This window comes from Cardiocondyla obscurior, linkage group LG04, assembly GCF_019399895.1.
Source record: "Cardiocondyla obscurior isolate alpha-2009 linkage group LG04, Cobs3.1, whole genome shotgun sequence".
NCBI lineage: Eukaryota > Metazoa > Arthropoda > Insecta > Hymenoptera > Formicidae > Cardiocondyla > Cardiocondyla obscurior.
The window spans coordinates 9,056,821-9,082,769 of NC_091867.1; the positions used below are offsets into that span (position 1 = coordinate 9,056,821).

General features: G+C 36.6%; 4 protein-coding genes across 9 annotated transcripts in view; 2 read left to right on the forward strand and 2 right to left on the reverse strand.

Annotated features, from left to right (window-relative positions):
* LOC139102004 (uncharacterized) overlaps window positions 1-2,715 on the forward strand; it is a 51,232-nt gene extending 48,517 nt beyond the window's left edge. For all 3 annotated transcript variants that reach the window (XM_070655587.1, XM_070655586.1, XM_070655585.1), the window contains one exon: window positions 323-2,715. In XM_070655587.1, coding sequence (XP_070511688.1) covers window positions 323-1,560 — 1,238 coding nt within the window. In that variant the 3' untranslated portion in view covers window positions 1,561-2,715. The remainder of the gene's footprint in view (window positions 1-322) is intronic.
* A 321-nt stretch (window positions 2,716-3,036) lies between these two features.
* LOC139102011 (xaa-Pro aminopeptidase ApepP) lies at window positions 3,037-12,061 on the reverse strand. Of its 2 annotated transcripts, none has more exons than XR_011545652.1 (7): window positions 11,500-12,061; window positions 10,303-11,417; window positions 9,901-10,227; window positions 9,688-9,818; window positions 9,435-9,610; window positions 8,774-9,360; window positions 3,037-8,642 (listed from the first exon to the last, which is right to left on the reverse strand). XR_011545652.1 is itself a non-coding variant. In XM_070655620.1 (7 exons), exons 2-6 carry the CDS (start codon window positions 11,415-11,417, stop codon window positions 9,238-9,240), a joined length of 1,872 nt encoding a protein of 623 aa, XP_070511721.1. In that variant the 5' UTR covers window positions 11,500-12,061; the 3' UTR covers window positions 8,699-9,143; window positions 9,236-9,237. The 2 variants fall into 2 exon arrangements, 1 of the variants encoding a protein (XP_070511721.1); XM_070655620.1 differs by lacking the exon at window positions 3,037-8,642 and having other exon boundaries at window positions 8,699-9,143; window positions 9,236-9,360.
* A 93-nt stretch (window positions 12,062-12,154) lies between these two features.
* Window positions 12,155-22,375, reverse strand: Shtd (anaphase promoting complex subunit 1). Of its 3 annotated transcripts, none has more exons than XM_070655548.1 (23): window positions 21,852-22,375; window positions 21,683-21,733; window positions 21,096-21,407; window positions 20,940-21,010; window positions 20,732-20,844; window positions 20,332-20,592; window positions 19,776-20,169; window positions 19,465-19,648; window positions 18,912-19,317; window positions 17,821-18,807; window positions 17,492-17,739; window positions 17,144-17,402; window positions 16,568-17,071; window positions 16,289-16,496; window positions 15,724-16,044; window positions 15,402-15,630; window positions 15,134-15,339; window positions 14,709-15,048; window positions 14,423-14,606; window positions 14,015-14,314; window positions 13,810-13,935; window positions 13,647-13,734; window positions 12,155-13,272 (listed from the first exon to the last, which is right to left on the reverse strand). In XM_070655548.1, exons 1-23 carry the CDS (start codon window positions 21,873-21,875, stop codon window positions 13,197-13,199), a joined length of 5,892 nt encoding a protein of 1,963 aa, XP_070511649.1. In that variant the 5' UTR covers window positions 21,876-22,375; the 3' UTR covers window positions 12,155-13,196. The 3 variants fall into 3 exon arrangements, with proteins under 3 accessions (XP_070511649.1, XP_070511648.1, XP_070511647.1); XM_070655547.1 differs by having other exon boundaries at window positions 21,614-21,733; XM_070655546.1 differs by having other exon boundaries at window positions 21,590-21,733; window positions 21,852-22,374.
* A 231-nt stretch (window positions 22,376-22,606) lies between these two features.
* LOC139102006 (nucleolar protein 10-like) lies at window positions 22,607-25,867 on the forward strand. Its single transcript, XM_070655593.1, has 11 exons — window positions 22,607-22,842; window positions 22,914-22,959; window positions 23,155-23,369; window positions 23,473-23,609; window positions 23,702-23,911; window positions 23,979-24,207; window positions 24,303-24,722; window positions 24,851-25,136; window positions 25,232-25,469; window positions 25,566-25,662; window positions 25,738-25,867. The coding sequence occupies exons 1-11, from the start codon at window positions 22,777-22,779 to the stop codon at window positions 25,819-25,821; spliced, it is 2,028 nt and encodes a 675-aa protein (XP_070511694.1). The 5' UTR covers window positions 22,607-22,776; the 3' UTR covers window positions 25,822-25,867.
* The last annotated feature ends 82 nt before the right edge of the window (window positions 25,868-25,949 follow it).

A 25,949-nucleotide genomic window follows, 5' to 3' on the forward strand; every position in this document is an offset into this window, starting at 1 on the left:
ATTAAAAAAAAAAAAATAAATAATAGAAAAAATACACGATGCTACTGTTATATTTGTAATTTCGTTGAGTGCTTCTTCGACGGAATTGCCTGTCAGTAATTATATGTGTAGGAAAGGAAGTAACAGCTCGGCAGGATGCAGACAAAAGATAGAGCCTCCGAAAGATAAAGTCACCCCCGTATCGCGCGTTTCTTCCTGTCGGCGCTCGGTACAAATACACGTTCGTCGCGTATATAGAACAAGTCACGAAACGTTCGTGGCCGACGACCACGCGATACGCTCGAGATCGAAACTAAGCGATGGTTTTGTCGTTGCTTCACAGGTAGCCTGGCGAGCGAAGACCTATCTCTGGAAGAGGCAACCGCGGAGGACGACGAGAACGGCGCGTCCGCTGGCAGGGATCATCGGCACCATCATCATCAGGACGCACGGAATACTGTTACGTCGAACGCGCCTCCTTCGAATAGCCCTCCGTCGCGCCATCATCAGACTCAAGACGAGGCGGATCGCTGCAACACGCTGCAGAGTGGTGTAATCTTGTATTCGCCGCATTCCACGTCTGCCGTTCCGGCGACGAGCGTAAATATCTGCAACGTGCCAACGCTGACCTATCGCGGCGTCTTCACCACGACCTGCACGCAGTCCTCGCCCTTAAGCAACCTCCAAGGCGATCAGCAGCAGCAGCCGCAACAGCCGACGGGTCAGGAGCTGTGGGCGCCGTTACCATCGCCAACCTTAAGCTTGGCGAGTCAGTCGTTTCTTCACCCCAGCTTACACCCGTCCGCGTACAGCGGCGAAACTGTCGAATTGCTGCAGGTCGATTCGAAACCACCCCCGCCGCCTGGCTATCACGACACGGCGACTACCACCCCCACGACTTGGTTAACAGGTCACGAAGACGCTTACGATCCCGGTCTCCTCTCCCACCATCACTCTCACGCCCATCACCAGGAGACAACGCTGAAACAGGAGCCGACCGGGACCGGTTATACTTCCAACGTACAGCAGCCGCAACAAACTCAAGCGCAAGCCCAGCAACAACAAGCTCAGCCACCTGCAACCTGCGGTTCTACAGGAGTACAACTGGCCGAGTATAATCCCAGCACGTCAAAGGGTCACGAGATCCTTTCTCAGGTCTATCAGCAGAGCGCCCTGCCGCTTCGGTTGGTCCCCGTGAAACCACGAAAATATCCAAATCGACCGAGCAAAACGCCGGTCCACGAGCGGCCCTACGCTTGTCCGGTGGACGGCTGCGATCGCAGGTTTTCTCGCAGCGACGAGCTTACCCGGCACATACGTATCCATACCGGGCAGAAGCCGTTTCAATGTCGCATCTGCATGCGCTCGTTTTCGAGGAGCGACCACCTAACCACCCACGTGCGCACGCACACCGGTGAGAAACCGTTTTGCTGTGATCAGTGCGGCCGAAAGTTCGCCAGGAGCGACGAGAAGAAGCGTCACGCGAAGGTACATCTCAAGCAGAGGCTGAAGCGCGAAACGTCCCACGCCAATCCGAGATCCCATCATCAAAGCCACGCGTCGTCACCTTGCAATCAATGAATTCCATGACAACGATGTTGAAAAATCCCTTTTAACGTTGAGATCTCATTACGTTTGTCACGTTATGACAATTTGTGATCTATGTCACCCTTGATTCTATTTCTCCCCCGCTAATTCTCACCTTCGTTTCCTCGTCCCTCCGCTCCTTTTTCTGCATCTCTCATGATGACCAATAAAAAAAATCGCGGAAATCTTTAGGCGGTCAAAATTGATCCGTCGCCGACTGATCCGTCATTTATCGTTGGTCTGTATCTCTGTATTGTCTTAGAATATAGCTGGACGCAATATAATTGAATCTTGCAAGCGGTACAAAAGTTCTTCGGAATTTTCGCCGTCTATAAATCACAAGAATAATGATAAACAATTGCTCATTCTTAAAATTATCATATAAATCAAAGAGAAAAAAAAAAAAATTAGATGTCGCATATACAGCTGTTATTATTCGCGAAAGGACGATTAACTTCGTGTATTTTAAGATGAAACTTATAAGAATATCATTTATCCCTTGTACAGAGATAACGTTTCTCGTGTTATAGCGAAAAATCAAAGTACTTAAATATATACTGCACAATCGACGCGATCAATGAAATTAACTCGCAGCCTGAACAGAAGCGACCACAATGAAATGGAAGTTAATCGTCCGATTATTAAAAAAAAAAATTTTTTTTAATAGAAAAACGACAGACATTATTATTCCGCTTTACATGTATTTCGTGTTTTAGCTTGTATCCAGATGCATACGAAATATGAACATACACACACACATACACGCACACAATCTCTTTCTTTACTCTCTCCTTCTCTCTCTCTTTCTCTCTTTTTCATCCTTGCCAGATATTCGGGCAGCATCGCGTATCTAGATGCCACTGAGCGTGGCAAGGGCATTTTCGTGCAATTGTATAACACAAAATCGATATCAACTGCAGCTTCCGGGAATCCGTGGAGTGAAGCGGAAAATAGAATGACTGAAAGAGAGGGAGAGATGAAAGAAGGGATGAGGGTGAGATGAGAAGCAGTGCGTCTCATTGCACACGAACGACTGTGCGAGAATGTAATGCCACATAAGACGATAAAGTATTATATATCGACTTTGCTCCATGGTCAATATGAGAGAAGCGGGACTCAATATTTAAGAACACGTATGTCGTCTCCCGCCGCCCTCCTATTCCGCTTTACTCATTCTCCCTCTCCCCCTCCCCCTACACAAGAGTGCAATTTAAAAGACTCACACGGTTCGAGTGCAATTCCTGAGAAATTCATTTCCATGTAGGCGCTGTATACTTGTAGGTAGATGTCTCACAGGGAAGACATGATTGTTGATAAGATTCGCGGCAACGGAAATAAAGATATTTTTTTATTAAGTACATATACATTTGTATATATAACTACGATTCACACGCTGTGTATGTGTGTGTGAATTTTTCTCAAAAAGAAAAAAAAAGAAAAAAAAAAGGGGCAAACGTCAAGACGAAAGTATTTATTTTTGAAAAAGATTTTATGACGTTGAGTTAGATGTTTAGGTGCTAAAAGAGAAGGAAAAAAGTTCCTCTCATCGAGCTGCAATATAGCACGTTGTTAACAAATTAAGCTTTGATGCTTAAATTTTTTTTTTCCCCCCCCAAGTTATGTGAATTTTTACATTGATTTATAATAGCATTCGCTTTTTTTTCTCCGTCCCTTTAAACCTCTTTCTTTTTTTTTCTTTTTTTTTTTTACACTGCTCATGTTGCCTTTTACACTTACGTTCTTGCGCCGTATTTTCTTCGTGCTCCGAACACGCTAAATCTCGGCTGTCTCCGTCAAATACTTCCAAATCTTGATCATCCCTTCGTCCTCGCCTTATCCCTCTCTCTCCCCCTCACCTTCCTTTCCTCTCATTACTGTAAAAAATTCCACGATTAATTGTAATTAAACGTGATTATCGTTGTTGAAAGAAATATTTCATGTACATATGTATATAACTTATTATACATTATTGCTGTATGTATGTAAAATCTAACGTTTTCCTCCCAACTCCTCGTCCCCTTTTCTCCTTTCCTTTTCCCTTTTTCTTTTTTTTTTATTTCGCATTATTATCCCGTACGTGTATACATATATTTAGCGATTGTTAATGTTATGTATATGTTGCTCTATTTATTAACAAGATGACTATATCAAATGAATATATTGTTAAAGTTAAATAATTATTTTTATTATATTGTAATAAATATTACGGCGTGCAGATGCGTTGCAGCAACATAACAGAAGTGACACGGTATCCAAGCTTGTGCGAATTATAAGCGCGAAATCGCATACCCCACACACATACGCGTACATCTACACACTTCGTGCGCGCATACACTCGCATTGTACACGCACAACACACACGTCATATGCGAACGCGATGATACGCACCACGTAAATTGTAAATGCAATTGTAACGCAAGCGCGTCTCCGAGAAAATACTTTTTTTACAGATAGTATTATCCTATCACTAGATAAATTATATGTAATTATTATACATATTGCGCCCCGAGTGCAATGCACATAACAAAAGCTCTCAGCTACCTGTATATTCGTGTTATCATCATCGCCCCTGCATATGCTTCTCTTTGCAAAGCGGGTAACGCGAACAATCTTGCAACAATTATTAACAGAAATACAATTAACATTGACTCGAGGCCAAGTTGTTCTGATTATTTTCGTAACCTTTTCACAAGAATTTGTATACGAACTACTTTGTATTTTTTTTTCTTTTTATTATTTTTTTTTTTTCTTGACAAAAGGATTGAACGACTTCGTGGACGCGTTCCTTGACCAATTTCTAAGTCAATTTTTTTTTTTTCCCTCGACTTGAGAGATTTTAACTGAGGTCGAAATTAAAATTTTCTCGCATTAAAATTCACTTTATGTTACGGAACAGAATTTTATTCGCGTCTTTGTTTTCTCTTAAATACATTTAAAAGAAAAAAAGTTACATTGTTCCGTAACGTGAAGAACTTGCGGCGATAATTTTATTAAAAAGTTAATTGGCTTGATATTGATTAAGGAATACACTATCGACTTTTAAACACTTAAACCTTTCTTCCTTCAGCGCTTATATGTAATGTAACGAATACAAAATGTAAACGAGTTCATGGGGCATTAGTCCACGCACGATCGCAAGCATTCCACATAGTTTTAAGGCAATCTAACCCCTCAGTGAAACATTTTTTTATTTCCAACATTTACTCCATATTGACTCGAAATAATAATTTGGATCCGATAGAATAAAATGACGAATAAAAATATCATTTATAAAACTTTGTGTCTTTAACTTGAACCAATTATCGGAAATTGGCTGTCTTACTCGAGCAGCAGTTATTCTTGACAAAAATATCAACGACTAGGGTACATGAAATTTATTAAATAAAAAAAAATAGAAAATAAAAAAAATTAAAAAATTAAAAGCGCTGTTAAATAATTATTGCAATATTTTCATATTTAACAAATACTACCCCGTTCAGCGGCCGCGTCGCGTACATTACGCGGGCATAACGTACCCAGATACGGATGTTGCTTCGCCGGAAGAAAATGTCGGAGTCGCCGACGAAACTTTCCGGCAAAAATTTAACGGGGGATTTGATTAAGCCGACGAATTTAGCCGCACGGTCGTGACGGAACTGCGAAAGTAAGGCCGGGCGGAGAAGAACGCGTCGGTCCGTCGAGGATGAGAAAGGCGTTACCTCAGCCTCACCGGTCCATCGTCGCAAAAGCGGCGCGAAAATATTCGCGTCCGCCGGCGGGCGATTGTTCTGCGGTTTGGATTCGACGGGATCGATCTCTCGCGCGCGTCTCGCACGGTTTTGAGTCCTCGGTAGCACGCCCGTAAAAAGAGAAAGAGAGAGAAGGAGCGTACGACATAGCCAGCCACGAATATATAGGTATACGGGCAGCTACATAAGAAAGACAGCGCGCGAGCGACAGTGGGCACGAGTGAGGCTGAGAGCACGTCTATAAATAGGACCAAGAGCGAGATGAAGCCTCTTCTGCACTTCGCGGTATACCTTCCGCCGCCCTCCGTCTCGTCGCGAGAAATCCCTCCGAGGACTCTCCTCCCTCCCCCCCTTTTTTTTTTCTTTTCTCCTTCTGTGTTTTGCCTGCCTCTCGTTCTCCGCGTCCACCCGTAACGTCGCGCGACTTCTTCCTTTATCTTAACAGATATCTGCCTTTAGCTCGAAACACGCAGTCCTGCGTTTCTTTCTTTTTTATTTTTATTTTTTTTATTTTTTTTTTTAATGCTCTCTTACCACCCCCTTTTTCCTATTCCAGAGGGATTTTTCCTTCGTTCGTGAATAATTCGATCGCGAGGTATTTTAAGCGAACCGAAATGCGCATCGACATTTTGACTAAATCGCTAGGCGCTTTAATAATTAAGTTTCTCCTCCGACGTAACACCTGTTGTCTAAGAAAAGTTTAGGACTTTCCAGAATACGCCCCGGCGTCGGAAACAATTCCATCGATCGTTCGTTCATTAAATAACAAGAGAGAGAGAGAGAGAGAGAGAGAGAGAGACGAGTTGCGCAATCCGTTGAACGATCCTGTGCCGCAATTTCGGTGACGAGATTCGATTCCTGGTATTACACGAGCTGAGGGGGTTCGTGCTATTTTCAAGAATAAACGCGCTGATATTAAAGCGAAAAATCCCGGTGGCAAGGGGCGTCAGGGATGAAGAGGAGGAGTGCGAAACCGGCCGGGGTGCGCCCGATGTCGTTACTCCGTTGCGTCGCAGCATCCGCGAAAGGCCCCGCTAGGGGTTAGGGTCACGTCACGGTGAACGGAAGAGTGGCGAACGCGAGAACGGGGCGGCGGGAGAAAGACGGAGAGAGACAGAGAGGGCGAGAGCGAGAAAGGGAGACGGCGGGGAGAGAGTTCATTGAGCAACGGCACGTGTACGCGAGATAGGAGAGCGCGGTCGCGATATCAGCGGGCGAGAAAGGGGGAGAGAGGCGGGTGGGGTAAACGGGAGGGAAGTACGGCAAGCCGAGGTGGCGGCGAGGAGGGTGAAAAGGGGTTGCCAAGCGACCATAACCGTGGGTTGCCCTTGGCGACTAGTTGCGTCACTGCAGCGTCGCGTGACGTCACGCGACGCCACTGCCCTTGACCGTCGGGGATGACACTGTGGGGAGAGCGTCCTGGCGACCCTGCAACTCCACCGGCCCACCCTCCCGCGTCTTTCCCGCCCCGCTGTTCTCCCTGACACTGGGATACGCAGGGATACAAGTCTATATATAGAAGCGAACTAAATACGCGCACACATACGTACGCATTCAGGTGGTATCTACATGGGACTCTCGCACGCGGCTCACCTTTTGATCGCGGCTGCTGCGCTGGAACGCGAGCCTCCTCTTCCTCCCTCTTATTCTCCGTGATACGCATCGCGTATCGCGGTGTGTTTTGACACGCGGCTCGAAATAGCGTTAACGCGTCTCCCGCCGACGCTATTTTCGGAATTATGATGCCGTATTGTTACACGCCGGCGATAGAAAGGTAGATTGATAGATAGCGAGAAAGGGGTGAGAGGGAGAGAACCGCCGGGTACGACAGGCGGTCGCGTTTCTGCGAGAGCCCCTCGGCAATCGATTGACGCGAGTTTACACGTCGCGTGCAATATTTATAGAATGACGCGCGCCGGGCTTGTTTAACGTAATGCGGGCTCACTTAATACAATTCCCACTTGTCAATGACGACAGTCGCCTCTCTTACGCGACGCTTTTCTACTTTTTATTTTTTTTTTTCTTCTTGCTTTTTTTTTCTCATTTATACATCCCCCTTTGGCGTTCGTTGGGCTCGTCGCATATCCGCGCTTTCTTTTCCGGAGATTATAGAAACTCGCGATCGCGGCGTGGAAGTTTCCTCGATTTTGACATATAGCTTATCGCCGGGGGTTCGACCTGACTTTTGTCGGAAGACTATTGCTCAAGACGTTTTCTGCCACGGACAGCAAACGCTAGCTTTACAGAGAAGCACGTTTTATCGTGTCCGGTCCAGAATCCGACGGAATCAATCTGCATTCGTCATCGTTGCTTTCTCGTATAAAAAGTGCATTCGGGAGACATTACTTTCGCGAAAAACCTTTGTCCTTCCCTTGCATTCATTTTTTAATTCCACTATTACATCGGCTTTAAAACGCAGCTACATAATAATTGGTACAATCACATAATTAATTATATAATCAACTTAATAACGTCGATGTTAATAACCGTCGTTTAAATTGGTGGAAAAATATAATGCTGCGGAAAATATCGTCCCGGTATTTCTAAACGGAGGGGCATAGAACATCTATTACACATTCCACAGGTGTACTCTCTATAATTATTAAAGGTATTTAAGAAGCGTTATTTACGCTATATCCTACGAGGCAGGAATGCAGAAATAATCGTAGAACATTATATAAAACGTAGACGTCAATGTCAACATTCGTCGATTTTTTAAAAAGTAACGTGACGAGCTATAGTCTTGCGAGAAAATAAAAGCCATTTGTTTCACATACCTAAATGTGAATTTCCGCATTAAATTTTAATTATATAATTTTTTAAATGTATTCAAAACTAAACTTTTTAATAACAATATAATTCCTAATTATGTGACTTTAGTATATTTTTCCTCAAAATTTCTTTCTGCCGCAATAGCTGAATTTCCGCGATATCTATCGGCAACGACGGATTATCTACCCACGCATAATTTACACTTATCTTGGATGGTCGTGATAACGCGGATACCCATTAGATATCGTAATTATTTGGCGGATACATTTTACGCGCGTCAAATGTGTCTGATAACGAACTGGTATTAAATTACTGTGCACGATAACGAATACAGAATGATTCTCGTTATAAAAATTCTGTTGAATCCCGTATTAGGATACTTCTATGAATTATTTAATATCGTTGGAAGTATTTTTTGGTAAAATAAAAGATGACAAATAAAAAAGAAAAAAAATCATGACGCACATAAATGTGTCCAAGAGAACTTCCGAAAATGGAAGACATTCTTTTGAAATTCAAAGGTCGATTTTTCTGTATATGCATATAGCTAGCTTATGTATAAACCACTTCAATCGCCTGAAAATTAATATACATATGTATCACGAGTAAATCGAGACGCTGGTTTAATAATATAATTTTGCATATATATGTATATTATTAAAATATGTTTTGCATTATAAAGATATGAATAATAAATTGTATAATACCTGATTCATTTGACATATTGAACACTGTGATCAACGAGTGGTAAAACGTCTTCTTCTCTTTCTCGAAATGATAGACGTATTGAGTGAATAAAAAACGAACACAGCACATACGAATTCTTTTTCCAAGTTTATACCATAGTAAATGCAAATGGAATGATTGCTAGATTTCATCAACTTTTGATTCGATTTATGTCTATATTAATATATATCGATCGTTTTATTCACCAATATATCAAAATCTTAAAAATAATTATTTTTACCTGTTCGTTGTTTATTCAGTAACACATCGCGTGTACAACGGAAGATATAATGATACACAATCATCCGTGTACAATAAATGTTTTATATAAGTTGAGTTTTGGCTGCCTCTCTGTAATATCAATTTAGTTCAGGTAATATTATTATGTTACATAATCTCAAGAGACTTTTTTTACGGCTCGCGGTTAAAGTAAAAAAATAAACCTTCAGCGAGAAACGGGAAGAGTTTGTTTTTCAAGCCATTTCAGTGCCTGATGATTTTCCGGTCCTTGTAGTAAAGGTTTTAAAATCTGCAGACATCTTGCGTGATAGCTATTTAAATATTCGATCTAGAATAAAACACATTATGAAGAATAAGTAAAACTTTTTTTTTTTAATCAAAAATATAAGTATGCGCGCGTACCTCTTTATCTGTAAGCATCGATACATCAAGTAGACTTGTTTGTATAGGTACAAGCGTCATGGTTTCGAAAGTTAGGAAACCCCGATTTTTGTGATTGTAAGGTGTCTTTGCAGGAACAACCAACTCAATGTTCTCCAATCTAATACCAAACTTTCCGTCTTCGTAATATCCTGGCTCTGTTTTTCAAGATACATTTTATAATTATTTGTTTTAATTACATAAATGACATTCTATCCGAGTGCTTTTATTATACCGTTTGATAAAAACATTCCCGGTTGTAAACCTGGATCATCTGGATGCGGTTTCCACGAGATACCAATTGGCTCTTCGTGAACATTGAGATAGGACCCTACTCCATGGCCGGTTCCGTGAAGATAATCGAGACTGTAAAGTTAATTACAATTAAAGAATATTAATTTTTTCAAATAATTATATGTAATATATCTCATTAAAATTTTTTATATACCCAACACTCCATAAACTTTCGCGTGCCAGAGTATCGAGATAATTTCCTTTCGTTTTCAAGGGAAATATCATTGTCGATAGTCGGCATTGTCCCTTGAAAACTCTTGTGAAACATTCACGCTCGAAACTTGTAGGTTCCCCAAAATGTAACGTTCTCGTCACATCTGTCGTACCGTCTTGATACTGTGCACCAGAATCACAAAGATAAAGTTCTTTATCTGTAATAGGCACATCAGTTTCTGTCGTGGGTGAATAATGAATAACTGCTCCATGAGGACCGACAGACGATATGGTGGTAAAACTTAATCCGATAAAGTGATCTTGCTCCCTTATAAAAAAAATAAGCACATTTACATACATTTACGTTATAAAAAAAAATTATTTTGTAATAATATCAACTTACTGTCTGAATTTTTCCAATCTCGTTGCACCGGAGATTTCCGTAATACATTCGTTCGTTTTTTTTATCTTATCTTCCAACCAAGCAAAATACTTGACGAGAGCTGCAGAATCTCTCACATGTGATTCTCTCATACCCTTTATTTCAACAGGATTCTTTATTGATTTCATAACGCTAATAGGCGTAATATCTGTGTGTTTCTTGATATCTCCGCAATCTGCATGGAGAGCATAGCTCGACTTGTTGCTAATCCAAATTTTATCTTGATCTGAACACGAGTTTACGAGCTCTTTCATAAAAATATGTATATTCTCGTAAGAATGAAAAACGGGATCGACACCCTCATTTTTCAGCTGCTCCAACGCTGCCTGACTAAGTCTGCTTTTATCTATAAAGACATGCACATCTTTCAAAGTGAGAATAACATACGCGAAGAAAACAGGATTAAAAGGTATATCAGATCCTCTCCAATTTAACAGGTATGCAATTGCATCCAATGCGGTTATAACGAGAACTGTTGCGTCATTTTCTCGCATATCATTGCGACATAGTCTTACTTTGTCTCCCGCGCCTTGACCAGAATATTGTAAGGACTGTGGCAAAACTATGTTGGCAGTTGGCGCCGGCTGCTCATCAGCCCATACTTTATCCACCAAGTTCTCGGGAAGTGGAATCAAACAGTGGCTAGCGGCGGTTAAACTGGTATGCAATCGAGCCCACTCTGTATAACTTATTAGATTAGCATCCGCCCCAACTATAGATTTTGGAGGTAAATTTGAAGCCAGCCATGCCGCAATGGTAGGCGTATCTAATAGACCTTCCCTCATCAAAATCCATGCTTCTGGAGGGTCCAATTCTGCCATAGCTTGCTGGTAATATCTTCCATCTGTCCATAACAATGCTACATCCTGCATAACAACCACAGTGCCATAGGATCCGCGAAATCCACTGATAAATCGTCGTCTTTGGTCCCTCTCAGTAGAATACTCCGATTGATGCGCATCCTCACCATTGACAATCAAAGCCTGGATACCCTTTTCTCGAATGCCACCGGCTTGAACGTTTCGCATCAACGCTCGAAGCTGCGTCAGCTTCGAAAGTCCGTTTTTCTTCACCATCTTATTTCATAAAAAATGCCGTCTTATTTTTTGCGTTCTACGATAACGGGACATATAAACAAAAGTCAGGCAGGTGTCTTACCTTGCAAAGAGTTATTCAAATGCTGCACACGTCCACTCTATCGACGCATGTGTCACGGTAGAAAAGAATCAAGATCTTTGTTGTCCTCTAAAGAACCGCCACGTTATTTGACACTGTCGTGAATATTCGCCCCGTGACGGAATCGTAAAAGATCGGTATCTTATCGCAGCGATAAGAAAAAGCGATCGCACATTGTCCGCCTGACAATTCCTTATCTTCTTGGGTGCAGACACGTGGTAGACGCTTTCACACACAGAAGAGCTCAAATATGCGACCAACACTCAGCTCCCGGCGCATCATATGTAACCTCCGTCACCTTTGCGCATCATCGTGTTGATCGTGCTGCGGCGCGCGTGCTTCATGTGCTCCGATTTGTCGAGGCTCGACTCCAAAGCTTCGATACATCGATGTACTTTTTATTTAACGCAATCCAATAACAACACGTATCTTTCAAAAACAATAAAACCGTCAGCCAGTTCTTACGTTGCTCCATGTTTTAATAATTCGAGTAACTTGCAAATTTGTTCTCTCGTGATTACAAAACCTATTCAGTGTCTCTTTAAAGAAAAAAAAAAAAAAAAAAGACATAAGAGCTGACATACTCGTGAAAACGTGAATCGAGATGCTAACAAAATTAGCGTACCAGGGAAGCTGGGAAAGAAAACTAGGTTAAAAAATTTGTCTTACCGATTGAAAACAAACAGTTCGTGCGGCGGTGCACACAAATTCGCAAATGATGTATACATCTAATAATTATTTGCACGAATAAATTTAGTTTGGTTTAATTTTCAGACTCCTTGCGAAAAATCTGACGGACAAGTCTTCTATCTTCTGGTATTTTAAAAGCTATAAAATAAGCTTATTGTTTTCTCGTTAATTGCATCACGTTTCACATCATGATACGTAGCCAAAGACGACAGCAAGGTCTGCAGACTGGAGTGTTCCTGCTAGGCATGCAAGCCCTGAATTTTGGACTTGACAAAATACCACCTGCCACTCTAATCGGAGTCATTGCACAGGTAATTGTTAATTTTGTTTACAAATTCGTTCCAATTCCAATTTTAATAGTCTATTTTCTAGTCACTCGAGACTTTTAAATCTATTTTTTTTTCATTTGTAATCTTTATGATTTCCAGCTTTAATTTCTAAGTAGCTGATCAATATTTATGAAGTGCAAAATGACATATATTTTATTTTTTTCCTAGACTTTGCTGTACACTGGATTGATACAAGTGCCATGGAATGCAGAGGATGTATGCATATCAGCTGTAAAAATAATCAAGTACAAAAATTGGAAATCATTCTTCCTTTCAAATTTTGAACATGGATCCGATATGCATTTGTATTATAATATGCTTTCGTTTATTCTTAAGGGTTCCTACTTGGAGCCTCTTTATGGAACAACAAATTTTGCATGTCTACTTGTTCTATTGACTATTGGATGTAGCGCTATGTATGTATCTTTAGGATACATGCTGATGCAGTTTACGGGTGATTATGGATATTTCACGGCTTGCGCGATTGGATTTTCCGCCACATTGTTTGCATTGAAAGTTGTTGCATTATGCGAAGAACGTGATAAATTGCACAATATCAGCGGATTTATAGTACCGAGTAAATTGGCAGTGTGGCTTGAATTACTATTGATACATTTGTTGGTTCCAAACTCTTCCTTCATCGGTCACCTAGGAGGTATTTTAGTTGGATGTTTGTATTCGTATACGTTTGTTGGAGAAATGGTCGACAATATGATACATATGATAACTGGTACACCTATTATACACGAAGAACAATTTTATAGAAGACGAAATAGAATATTCACATAACATTTTATAATTTTTTTCTCGATTCAACATATTTACGGCCCTACTATATACAAAAAAAATTCCATGAACTGCAATTAAAAAGGGCTTTAGTTTTAAGATCTCTGTAATTCTAAATAATTATATTAATATATATTAATGTCTAATGAATATAAGGACTTTGTACAAATGGTTATTTTGAATTTGTTAAAGTTTAATTAAAATAAAGTCTATATTTATATTTTTTCTTAATTTGATCTTTAATTTTTATTATATGTATAAGATTTTTACCTTTAATAAATTAAAAGAAAAAAAAACATCTTTATTACTCATTATAGTTGTTACCTTTGAATTGTTTGTAAAATCTCGCGTAGTTTATACATAGTTACGTTCGATATATTAGAAGAGCATTGCATTGTCGTAATTGAATTCACTAAAAAGAAATATAGAAATTAAAAAACATTCTTATCACAGTGCAAATATAAAAAAAATGCATATAAAAACTTACAAATTGATTTATCGACTGGATATGGTATATTATAAAATATAAAATATGCACACATCTTAGCCATAATTATGGTATCAGCCTGTACGATTCCGTTCATAAGATATTCTTTAAATACAGATTTCATATCTGGAAAGTAGAAAAAATGATAGTCAAATATAACAAAATCAATACGTAAATCATTACGATGTAATAGAATAATAAATACCATGCTCCCACTTATCCAAAATAATTGCCGTTTTCTGCTTAATCGCGAGCATACTTTCTGTACTGAGTAATGAACTTTCATCAACTGTAAAACTGCTTCTTCTCAGCATTTGTGTTGAAAGGAGCTTTATTTGCCATATTGCAAAGCTGTTAGGTTGCTCTTCAATAATTTTTATACTTTTAATTATGTACAGCCACAATGGTATAAGACTTATTTTATCTTTTGTAATACATTCGTATACAATTATTGCAAATATATGAAGAAAGTACTGTTCAAATTCTGGTATTTTGCACTGCACATCTGTAAATTTATAATTAATCGATAAAATTTTTTATTATAAAATATACACTTAAAAAAATAAGAATCTTGAATTAAGATTTATATTAAAAACAAAATTATAAATTGTACCGTTTTGCGATGAATATTTAATATTTTCGGAATTAACTATTCCTTTTTTAGACCATTGTAAAAAGTACGTTACTATATTCAATACAGTTTTATCGTTCGTAAACGATGTGACGTATTCTGGTCGTGAAGCCCACGCGATTGCATTCTCCGTCGTTAACGTTTGAGCCACTAAGCTTCTAAAACCCTAAAAAAAAAAAAAGTATACATTAGTGATATGTCTATTTCCAAAGACGTCTAATTAATTTCATATAACTTTAAATGATTTCTTTAAATAATAATATGTTACATGAGGATCTTCCAAATATGACAAACAACCAGCTTTCTGCTTGATACTTAAGAAATCATGTCTTTCGAGCATGTTTTCTAGATGCTGCCAATTGTGATCCTTCAAAAATGTAATTTTCCAGTATCTTGAATCTTTTAATTCAATTTTCTTTAAACTACGTAGCTGTGGTAATAAACAAGGTGCTTGTAGACTAATTTCTTGACCCTCGGCATCTTTATCAGTCTCGAATGTCAAATATATTGTCGCATAACAATACTGGCCAGTATCTATGTCTCTCGGTAAAATAATACGTGGTTCAGCGGCTAATACGTATAAGTGGCGTAATGCTTGTAAATGATATCTAAAGTAATAACATTGATTATATATTACAAGTATAAAAATCCATTGTTTAAACAATTAAAAAAAAAATTAAAATGACGACAAACCTGTTGTCATTACTGTGGGTTGGAAATTTAGGGAAAAGAGAAATTATAAGAGCCGCTACTGCATTTGGACTGTTAGAAAGCGTATATCTTCCGCCACCCAAAAAAAGAAGGCCAAGAGCCATATGAGTCGCTAAATGAGAACCATACGTAACGACGCCGCTGGCTGGTCCCACGCGAGTACGTATATGTCTGCATATTCTCATAATCTGCACGTTTAAATATAGACCATCAATAAGTACTTCGTGACTAATTAAATATCAAAACTTACCTCTAAATTGCCAGTACCCGCCATCACTACAGCGGTTGAAAGCAAAACAACGTTTAAGCACGTTTCAACGGTAGATTTGCCAGCCAATTCGGCTATAGTTTTGTGTGACAACGCCGTGAACATTTGAGCATAATTATACAATGTCTTGAAAGCATTCTTATTGGCGGTGCCTGCATATCTCAGTCCCAGTGCCATGCAAGCACCCGCTATAATGTTGCAGTAAGCTTGGCTACAAATTGTATCATTATAAATACATAAATTTGCACATCGGATAAAGACAGAAGATATACATATACATTTGCAAGAAAAAATAATTAGTTACTTTATAGTTTCCAAATCTACATTCTGCGTGACTTCCGGCGTAGGCTTTTGCAATCTATATTTATAAACGATATTCGGCACATGACTAGAAACCCATGATTTAGTTGGTTCAATATCGTCCCACAAAATCAGTGACTTGGCGAGGACTCTTAACAGCAGAAAATCTGGTCTCACAAACTCTAATAGATACTGTGTTTCAGGCGGTTGCATCCATTCGGCTACCGCACGATTTCCAGTATTAAAGTACATTAGTCCTAAAGCTATCGTTGCTCCCGGACTCGTTACGTCGATATTTATAGAATCACCTTCGCGTATCTGATAACTGCAAACAAAGATTTATATGTATATTATTCACTTAAAAAAAAAAAAAAATTCTGTTTCGTTGATTTCCTTTTATTTGTCAAATTTCTTTAATTTAAAATTAGTTTTAAATTGCATAATTTTAAAAATTATTTTTATCTTCAAAAAGTTGCGTTAGATAGAATCGAATTAATTTAATATTATTTTGTAAATGTTAATTACTATCATGAATTTGTAATATCTAATTATATATCGATTTATCATACCTCGGAGACTTGTATTTATCTTTCTGTGCTCCAGAAAATGGTCTAATGTGTCCACCGACCATATAATAGTGTAAAGTGTCAGGTATACTTGCAGGTACATCCGTACCACCGCCAGAGCCAAGTATGACTAAACCTAATGCTAATCCTGCCGTCAAGGAATACGATTCGCGATCCACACAGTTCTTCATTTCAGGTCCTGGCGGCCTGCCTATAAATAAATTTACACGTTACCATATACGTTAATAAAATATACGTTATGTGGTAATTACAAATAATTACCAATTTCAGATAGTAAAGCGTGTGAAATATGTCTATGCGCGGTTCCTTGATATACGAGGCCAACTCCCATTAGTGCCGCTACTTGGACATTCTGCTGTACATTTAATTCGATACTCGTCGGTGGCAAAAGCGTTTCCACGTGTAACGATAGTAATTTAGTCATGGATACGTTCATCGTGCCACGATGCGTTGCTGATAAGCCGAGCAAAAGTCCAACACTAGTAGCTTCTTGGCAATCGGCTAGATATTCATATGTACTTAAAGGAGCTAAGTTTTTCAGATGTCCGTTTAAGCCAAGAGCCATCAGAAATCCTGAGTGTTCTACTCCGTATTCACCCTGTTGCTGTTTATTGTATACTATCCATGTCGAGTCGATATTTGCAGCATCCGGATGAATACATAGGCCCGCAGCTACGCCGTTATGAAATAATGGCCACAGATTCATGTTTGGTGGAACATCTATATGAGTTAACTCAACGGTAGTTCCACGGGGCGGTGCTTTGCCTAATAAAAATATATAAAATAATTAATATTAAAAATATAATTTGAGCCAATATAAATTATGCAGCCACATACCTGTTAAACATAATCGTGGAATAGGTAATTGCTCGGTTATCATCGGAGTGGAAGTTCTCAAAGTAAACATGCCTCTAGCTACAGGTAATGCCATTGTCCTTGTGCATAATGTGAGAAGATGCCTTTCCTGTTCCTCTATAAATTCGTGATCACTTACATTTGATCTCTGAACTATTGCTATCCTCATTGGTTTCGAAGAATTAAGCAATCTTCGCACTTCAGCAATTCTGTGATCTTTGCTAAATCGTAATTTTAATATCTGCCGAATAAAACAAAGCGCAAATTATATATATTATTGAAAAATATACTTTTTTAGATATAGGATAAAAAAAATTTATAATCACGTACCATATCATCAAATTCCATTCCGTCGTCATCATCCTTTATTCCATATTCTTTTGTTTCATTGTCAGTGTATTGCCATTTCGATGATGCTTTTAAATGTTTATCTAACACAGTTAGATCTTGACGATCTACGAGTTCGTACGTGTGTGCAGGCCAATTCGAAGGTGGACTTTCTCTACATCTATACATAACGTCTTTCGTCATCAAAGATATCGCAGGTGGTAATGTTTCGAGATCTTCTTTTCTCATACCTAAAATTAAAATATTGTTTTACATCTTTAAAAAAAGAACATTTTTATAATAACCGATTTTTCACTGCAACGTGATCTTACCCATTTCATAATATAATAATACTATTCTATCCGTTGTAGGTTTCTCTAATTTCTTAAGTATTTCTTTATCAGTTTTGCTTCCGCTTTCTTGAAAATCAATACGATTTCCAGCAGGTACAATTAATTTGATGTACTTCTCCATATCGATTACATCAACACGATTTTCATTAGCTATAAGCGCAGTTAAATACACTATATTTCTCGTTTTTGAATTGACGTGACTTAAATATGGGAATGCAGTTACATCTGTTCCACTTAACATGCTGTTTAACATTTCAAATATGTCTGGTGGTTTCCGAGGTATGTAATTTGGAACTGTTATTTTCTGCAGATCCAAATCGTTGATTTGAGACCTCACGGTTTTTAGGTACAGCAGAGAGGGTGAATCAAGAAAATAATGATGAGCATACATTTCGAACTTCAGATCTATGCTTAACTGATACAATAGTTGTCCGAGCAAAGGTAGACTTTCTGATATAACGCTATTTAATTTCAACTCTTCGTATAAGAGATGAAGAGAAAATAAAATAAGTGGAAAATGTGGAAACAAGATGGCTTGCACATTTATTTTGCCAGGATTGCTCGATTCTGTAGCACTTTGGGGCGTTGCATAAAGAAAATTGGAAGATATTTTCTGACCTTTCAACACATTTAAAGTAAAACTTCGAGAATTTCTATATTCATTTGAATTTAATAAATATAGCCAATCATCTGTAGATCCACAATTGCTAGTTTTCTGTTTCTTGGGTAGCACCATAGGACTATTACGTTCTGTAAATTGGTCCTTTTCGTTATTTCGTATCAAACGAAGTTTTTCTACATCATATCCCAATAACGTGAACAAGACAATAAGAAAAAGATCCCATTCTTGCGCTGGCGAAAAGTCTTGTGGACCCGGAGCATTTCTAGCGCCGTACCATTTAATTAATAATTGCATCGCTAAATCTTTTTGAAGAACACTTCGTAATGTATGCAAGCATTGAGTAACTATAAAAATGTATATAATTTAAATAATTGTAACTTGTAATAATTAATTTTTGCAATTATTGTAATAAATTTTATTTATAATTTCTCAAATTTAATGTACTTACCTAAAGGCGACGTACTGGAAACAGGTAACGTGATACGGAAATATTGCTTATTCCCACATTCCACAGTCACTTCATTGCCTACAGTTTCTTTCAAAGAAAAAAAATTTGTATCCAATAATGAATTTTCCAACAATATCGGCGGACGAGCACAATTACCACCGACAGGACTTAATAAATGTAAAGCTTCCTCAAATTTAATTTCGTGAGATGTCGTACAGCTTTGAGAAATTAAGGAACTTCGTCTCGGAAATGGAGATCCGAGCTTAGGATTACTATTAGACAAAAAATAATTATTGCCTGAAAAATTTGAGAGCAGACCAGATATATGTAATTTGCCTACACAGGTCACCCCTGTGTATAATGCTATACCATTTGACAAATCCACAATTGCTATCATGTGCAAATTCTGAAAAAAATTAATTCTTTATGTAAATATTAAATTATTTTAATTATCATATTTTATATTTCAAATAATTTATGTTTGTCTTTATATATTAAATTGACAAATTAAATTTAATAATATTGTGTTTAATAATGTATATATTTTACTAACTGGCAAACTGATAGCATCTTTCGCTACAATATTTGTTATCATTCCAAAAATAATCTGTTGCTTATTAGTTTTTTCCAATCTTACTAAAGATAATTGCGAACGATTTGGAATCAAATAACCCAAATAATTCTGCCCAACAAGATCCGACGTTAAAAAAACTCTAGATGCACGACTATAAGTATCTCTAAAAAAAATAATTAAATTATTAAATTGTCTAATTACTTAACTATAAAATATTAATAAAATTTTTCTTAAAATTTGCTGAACGCACATGCAATATATATAATACAGAATATGCAAAAAATATTTACTTTGAAACGCCAACATTTTCCGTCCATACATGTTCAAGACAAATCTCGGGATACAAAGGTTTGCTTGCGATTGGAATATCTTTCAATCGAATGCTATTGTAACTGGCACCTAGATGTGTTTGATTCAAGGCAGTTATCGTGGCAGTTTGATGTAATCTGTTATGATATATATTTGAATTCGTAGGTACTCCAAGTAGAGGAGACATAGTCACTGGATGTGTAGGCGATTGACAACGGGAAATAGTAGCCATTGAGCTTTGTGAACGTGAATGCTGTTGTTGCTGAGGTGATGGCCCGCCTGAATTATTACTATAAGATGAAGTACGCGATCCAAACGGAGTATTAGATAATCCTAAGCTCATACCAGTATTATTTAACTGTAAGCTTGAGATTCCTGCAAAAAATTTATTATCTACTTTTATTAAATTGCATAATTATTATCTCTTGCTGCTTCACATTAAAATCTTGCTTTATATTACATTTAAAGATTTAAGTTTTAGTTGTTTTTATTGCATGCATATTATATATTTTTACAAAAATATAAAGATATTTTTACCAAAAAGAAAAGGACTTAAAGGACCCTTGCTTTTATTAATGGATAAATTGCTGCCGACTGCTGGCGACATGCTTGTAGAATGATTGAATGAACTCATTGTGTCATTATTTCCACATACTATTTGGCGTTCCTTAGCTGACGCTTTGCGAATTTTGTAAACGGAATGCAAACCTGTCTTTGTATCATATACTACCGCAAAAGATGGTTCTGAACTAGTAAATATAATCTGTTGATTCGATTCGTCCATGTACGACACAGATCCTAAAATATTTAATTTAACTGTATATACAAAAAAAAAGTTTAGATCGCAACTTTTAATTTTTATACAAATAAAGCGAATATATGTAAATGTTATTTTTAATATATATCTTTATAGTTAATACAAAAAAAAATTTTTTACCACGTCTAATAAGTAGAGGGCAAATTTCGTCCAATGGATGCATCAATGAAAAAGCCACTGGTAAATTATTACTATCGTGTTGCATTGGTTTGCTACTTTCAAACGATACATATCTAGACATAAAATAATAAATAAATTAGAATATTAAAATGTAAAAATATTAATTATTGTAATTGAGATTTTGTGTTTTACAAAAACATATATGTACCTTGAATCTGTAATTGGTGCTTGAGATTTTTCAAGTATAATTCCATATTTTGTCGACCATACAGCAGAGACCTATAAATTAATATTCTTAAATCATGAAACTCATTTTCACTCAAAGAACATATTTATTTTAGTAAAAAAAAAATTAATGTTTTACCTGAAATTGCAAAGCAGAAACATAATCTTCACCACTTTCTGTATAAACCTTAAGAGTATAGGAGTCAAGCAAGCAAATACACTCTATAGGTTTATCAATGGAATGAGTAGTTTCTTTACTCTTAATCAAGTCTTCTGGAATACTAGTATGAAAGGTACACCAAAGTGCATGTTCAATATCTGTTTCACAAGTATAAGTTGCTTTAAGCACTCTAGTAGCCTGATTCCCCTTACAGTGAACTGCTACTTTTCCTGAATAATACAATTCTTCTTCCCTGCATATTTTATTACTGCGTACTAACCATGATTCTTTCTGAAAATTATAAACAGTTTGTCAAATATTACTCCAAAGAAATATGTACAGAGAAAAGTGAATTATGAGAAAATAGGCATCAAAAAGTAGAATTATTTTACAAAGGGACTGAATTTAATATTTTTTATGGCATAAGCAAAATAATATTCAAATCATTATGGTTGCATATTCCAAACTCTTACAGGAGATTTTTCCGATATATTTACTTCGCTAAATCTTTTTAATAAAACATTTTCTCCACCAACTGCTCGATTATTGGATAATTGTTGACTGACCAGAGATCTAGGATGTTTTAGGATTATCTCTCTGCCACCTGGCTTGTACTCCTAAAACAAACAGCAAGTGGCTTTTATATTATATTATAAATTATTTTATATAATTTCTATTAAGTATTCATTAAAAGCAACGGATATCTTTTTATTTCACGTATCAAATAATTATTACCACCGGTTCTGAGGCGGCGATCATCTTCTCCCTGGTCTCATCCAGATTTGCTGGCTGTGTTTACGAATATTGCAAGGGAACTGCACCCACTTGGCTTTGGTTTATTTTTACACAGCGTTGCGTTCGAAAAGATGCGACGATGATATTCCGAAAACACCGAAAAAATCGTGTACAAACGCGAACCACATCATCTTCAAACGATACCGCTTCTTGGATATCGCGACGCATGTGTACACTAAGTCTGTCCTTTTTTAACTAAACTGCCTGTAGCAGCCTGCACTGCTTCCATTAATTCAGAGTTTATCTCTCTTTATCTCTTTTGCCTTCTTTCTCTTGCCTTCTCTCTCTTTCTAACGTGAAAAAAGAAAAATAATTTCTAACCTAGTTCGGCCAGCAGATAGAGGATTTAAGTAATATTATCCTAGCTGAGCTCTTTAGAGTCATCACACATGAAATACATAAAAAAAGCTGATTGGTTCATTAGTGAATACTCAAGAAAATGGATCAATCAGTTTTCTTATACATTTCAGGCAGAGAGCCTAACTCGGAATCGCGGCTTTCACGCGTGCAGATGCAAAGGCTCGTTTGTGTGAAGCCAGCGCTTCGGCTGCCGTCGGATAGAAAAAAAGACCAGAGCTATACACCGAGAAGCGGATCTGCGATAACTTGCCGGCGACGCCGCCAAAGAGTAGCACAGACAGTGTATAGCTCTGGCCTTTTTTTCTATCCGACGGCAGCCGAAGCGCTGGCTTCACATGGACGAGCCTCTGTATCTGAACGCGTGGAAGCCGTGATTCCGAGTTGAGCTCTCTGGCTTGCAATTTGTGTGCCCCACGTGCTTATGTATACTTCACTCGGCCAATTTCAATTAGTTTTATATATATTTTAAAGGATTTTTTATGTAATTTAAATCATAAAAGCTAAGATGCAGGTTTCCGCACCGAATAACATAAAAATTTACAATCTTAGCGCAGGAAAATCCCTTCCTGAGGTAAAGCTTATTTATATATATACATTATTTCAGGTTATATGTAACATGATATTAATTTATATTCTTTACAGTGGCTATCGGATCGTAAAAGAAGAAGTTTATCGAAGAAAAATGTCGGTAAGAATTATATCGACATTAAGGAAATATAGTATTTGTTTTTATTCAAATTTAAATAACAATTTACGATTTATGATTTACGAAATATTTATAACTTTGTTTTTTTTACGTATTTAATTTGACCGATTAATTATTAATATTAATTAGTATTTAATTATATTACTATCAATATTTGATGCTGTTACTTATTGTTAGATATACGACGACGGATTGAACTTATACAAGATTTTGACATGCCTGGCATAAGCACATCTATTAAGGTTTCTAAAGATGAACAGTATATACTAGCAACAGGGATTTATAAACCACGTGTAAAGTGCTTTGATGTACATAATCTAGCATTGAAATTTGAGAGGTGTTTTGATTCTGAAGTAGTTGCTTTTGAAGTAATATCAGATGACTATAGCAAAGTAAGTTGAACTATTGAACATAGATTCATAAAATAATTTATAGACAAGATTTTAAATATAATTAAAATTATAACAGCTTTATTATAATCTCATTGTATTTTAGATAATATTTCTGCAATGTGATCGCAATGTTGAGTTTCATGCTGCTCATGGGAAATATTATAAGCTGAGAGTACCAAATTTTGGAAGAGATCTGAAATATCATTATCCATCTTGTGATGCTTTTATTGTTGGTGATAGGTTAGCTTTGAACACATATTTTAATTAAATATCTAATTTTTTAAATAAATGTGTATTATTCATAAATAAATTAATATTTTATGCTTTTTCAGTAACAATATATATAGAATAAATCTTGAACGTGGTCAATTTTTGCAACCATTTGAAACAGAAGCAACATCAATAAATAAATGTGAGATAAATCCATTACATCATTTACTCACAGTGGGTACTCAGGAGGGAAAGATTGAAGCTTGGGATCCAAGAGTAAGAAATAGAGTAGGCGTGCTCGATTGCGCTCTGCACTGCATTACTCAAAATAAGTAAGGCATAATTATATTTATTATTGGAATCTGTTTTTTATACTGATACAACTATCTCTTTCATCAGTTTGAAGACAGTTCCTGCAATTTCTGCCTTGAAATTTCAAGGAGGATTAACTTTAGGAGTTGGTACCTCAACAGGACATATATTATTATATGATATAAGATCTAATAAACCATTTTTAACCAAGGATCATATGTATGAATTACCAATCAAATGTATAGATTTTCACCAAAAAATGGAACTTGTTTATTCTATGGATAGTTCTATTGTGAAAATATGGGAAAGAGATAATGTAAGTAAAGATCATATATTTATTACAATTAAAATATAATCTATAATATATTTTATTATATATTCTTATAGAATTATTATTTTTTTTTTTCTTAGGGTAAACTTTATACTTCTATAGAAGCTCAACACAGTTTCAATGATTTGTCTGTTATACCAAACAGTGGTATGTTGCTGATGGCTAACGAAACTACGAAAATGCAAATATATTATATACCTGGTCTTGGTCCTGCACCTTACTGGTGTAGTTTTCTTGATAACATTACAGAGGAATTGGAAGAGTTAAATTACGATATCATCTATGACGATTACAAATTTGTAATCGATAAGGAATTAGATGAATTAGGTCTTTCACATTTGAAGGGAACTAATCTACTCAGGGCATACATGCATGGTTACTTTATAGACATGCGATTATATAGAAAAGCGAGAGATGTAATGAAACCGTTTGAATTTGAAGAATATAAAAAGAAGAGAATTCGCGACAAGATTAAAGAAGAGGCCATCAGCAGAGTACAGGTATTTATCAATTTTATTTTATTTTTAGCTATTTAACTTTTAGCTATCAAGTTTTATTTTTAATTGTAATACTTGTATAAATAATACTTTCGTAATTAAAAAATTTTTTTTTCTTTATATAAAAATAGATACGAAAGTTGCCAAGTGTAAATCAGGAACTGGCATTGAAACTAATGGAGAATGCAAATGTTAATAATAAGAAAAAACAAACATCTTCTAATCTATTGAAGGACGATCGATTTAAAGCTCTCTTTAACGATCCTGATTACCAAATTAATAAAGACTCTGAAGAGTACGCTTTACTGAATCCTGTTATTTCTCAACTTGCAAAAAGTAAAAGTAAAAAATTGCAACAGCAATTGGCACAAGAACAAGAAGAAGTTCAAAATAAATCTGATGAGGACGAACCGAAAGGTAAAATAAAATGATAAAAAATAATGGTATTTTTTTGTAAAAGTTTTGTGTATATGTACTTATGTAGAATTCTTATACACATATTTCTTTTAAAGGTGGTAGCTCAGATGAAAGTTTCGTTCATGATAGCTCTGATGATGATAGCTCAGATGATGAGAAATCATGGGTTAAAGAAGTTCGAAAGAATTATCGATTATTGAAGAAAAACGAAAGAGAAAAAGAGCAGGAGATGGAAGAAGACTATCCGATTGCAAGAAATGAATCGAAGACAAACGGAATTAAACGAGAGGTGAAGTTCGAAGAAGGCGGACCGGAAAAGAAAAAACAGAATAAGTAAATACTGATTTTAATCTGATAAAGATTTACTTGTTATACTTTTACGTTTATGTACTTACAACGGATTTTAAATGTAAAATTATATTATTACAGAGCAACGTTTGGCGAGAGATTGGAGAATGATGAAACTCATAACATTAAAGTATCCGGTTCGCGTGGTAGTAGAGAAATGACTTTTGTCATTGGAAAGGTATACCGGCATTTAATTTATTGAATTTGATTAAATTTTTACTTTATCTTTTATTATTATTAATTTTTTTTCTAGAAAAAACGCACAGAAATAAAACACCGTAGAAAAGAGTATAACGTGTTACGACCAGCAGGAAGTATATTAAGGAAAAAACGTTAATTTATGTATTTATGAGTGTAAATTTATAAAAATGTTAATTTATAAATAATTTTGTATTATAATACTGTAAATATAAGATGTTTTTTTTTATATTCACTTGCTGCTTCACTCCGTAATGTGCACTTTGT

Bases quoted from the DNA above. Each gene is read 5' to 3' on its own strand.
- LOC139102011 (XM_070655620.1), bottom strand. From the start codon at position 11,417: ATGGTGAAGAAAAACGGACTTTCGAAGCTGACGCAGCTTCGAGCGTTG. The intron at 9,819-9,900 runs GTATATAAAAAA...TTAACTTTACAG, and splicing joins GAAAGTTTATGGAGTGTTGG to TCTCGATTATCTTCACGGAA. The intron at 9,611-9,687 runs GTATAATAAAAG...CTTGAAAAACAG, and splicing joins GGGAATGTTTTTATCAAACG to AGCCAGGATATTACGAAGAC.
- Shtd (XM_070655546.1), bottom strand. From the start codon at position 21,875: ATGATCGCCGCCTCAGAACCGGTG. The intron at 18,808-18,911 runs GTAAGTACATTA...ACATTTTTATAG, and splicing joins TTCCAGTACGTCGCCTTTAG to TTACTCAATGCTTGCATACA. The intron at 15,631-15,723 runs GTAACTAATTAT...TACAATTTGTAG, and splicing joins GTAGATTTGGAAACTATAAA to CCAAGCTTACTGCAACATTA.
- LOC139102006 (XM_070655593.1), top strand. From the start codon at position 22,777: ATGCAGGTTTCCGCACCGAATAACATAAAAATTTACAATCTTAGCGCA. The intron at 23,610-23,701 runs GTTAGCTTTGAA...ATGCTTTTTCAG, and splicing joins GCTTTTATTGTTGGTGATAG to TAACAATATATATAGAATAA. The intron at 25,137-25,231 runs GTAAAATAAAAT...TTTCTTTTAAAG, and splicing joins TGATGAGGACGAACCGAAAG to GTGGTAGCTCAGATGAAAGT.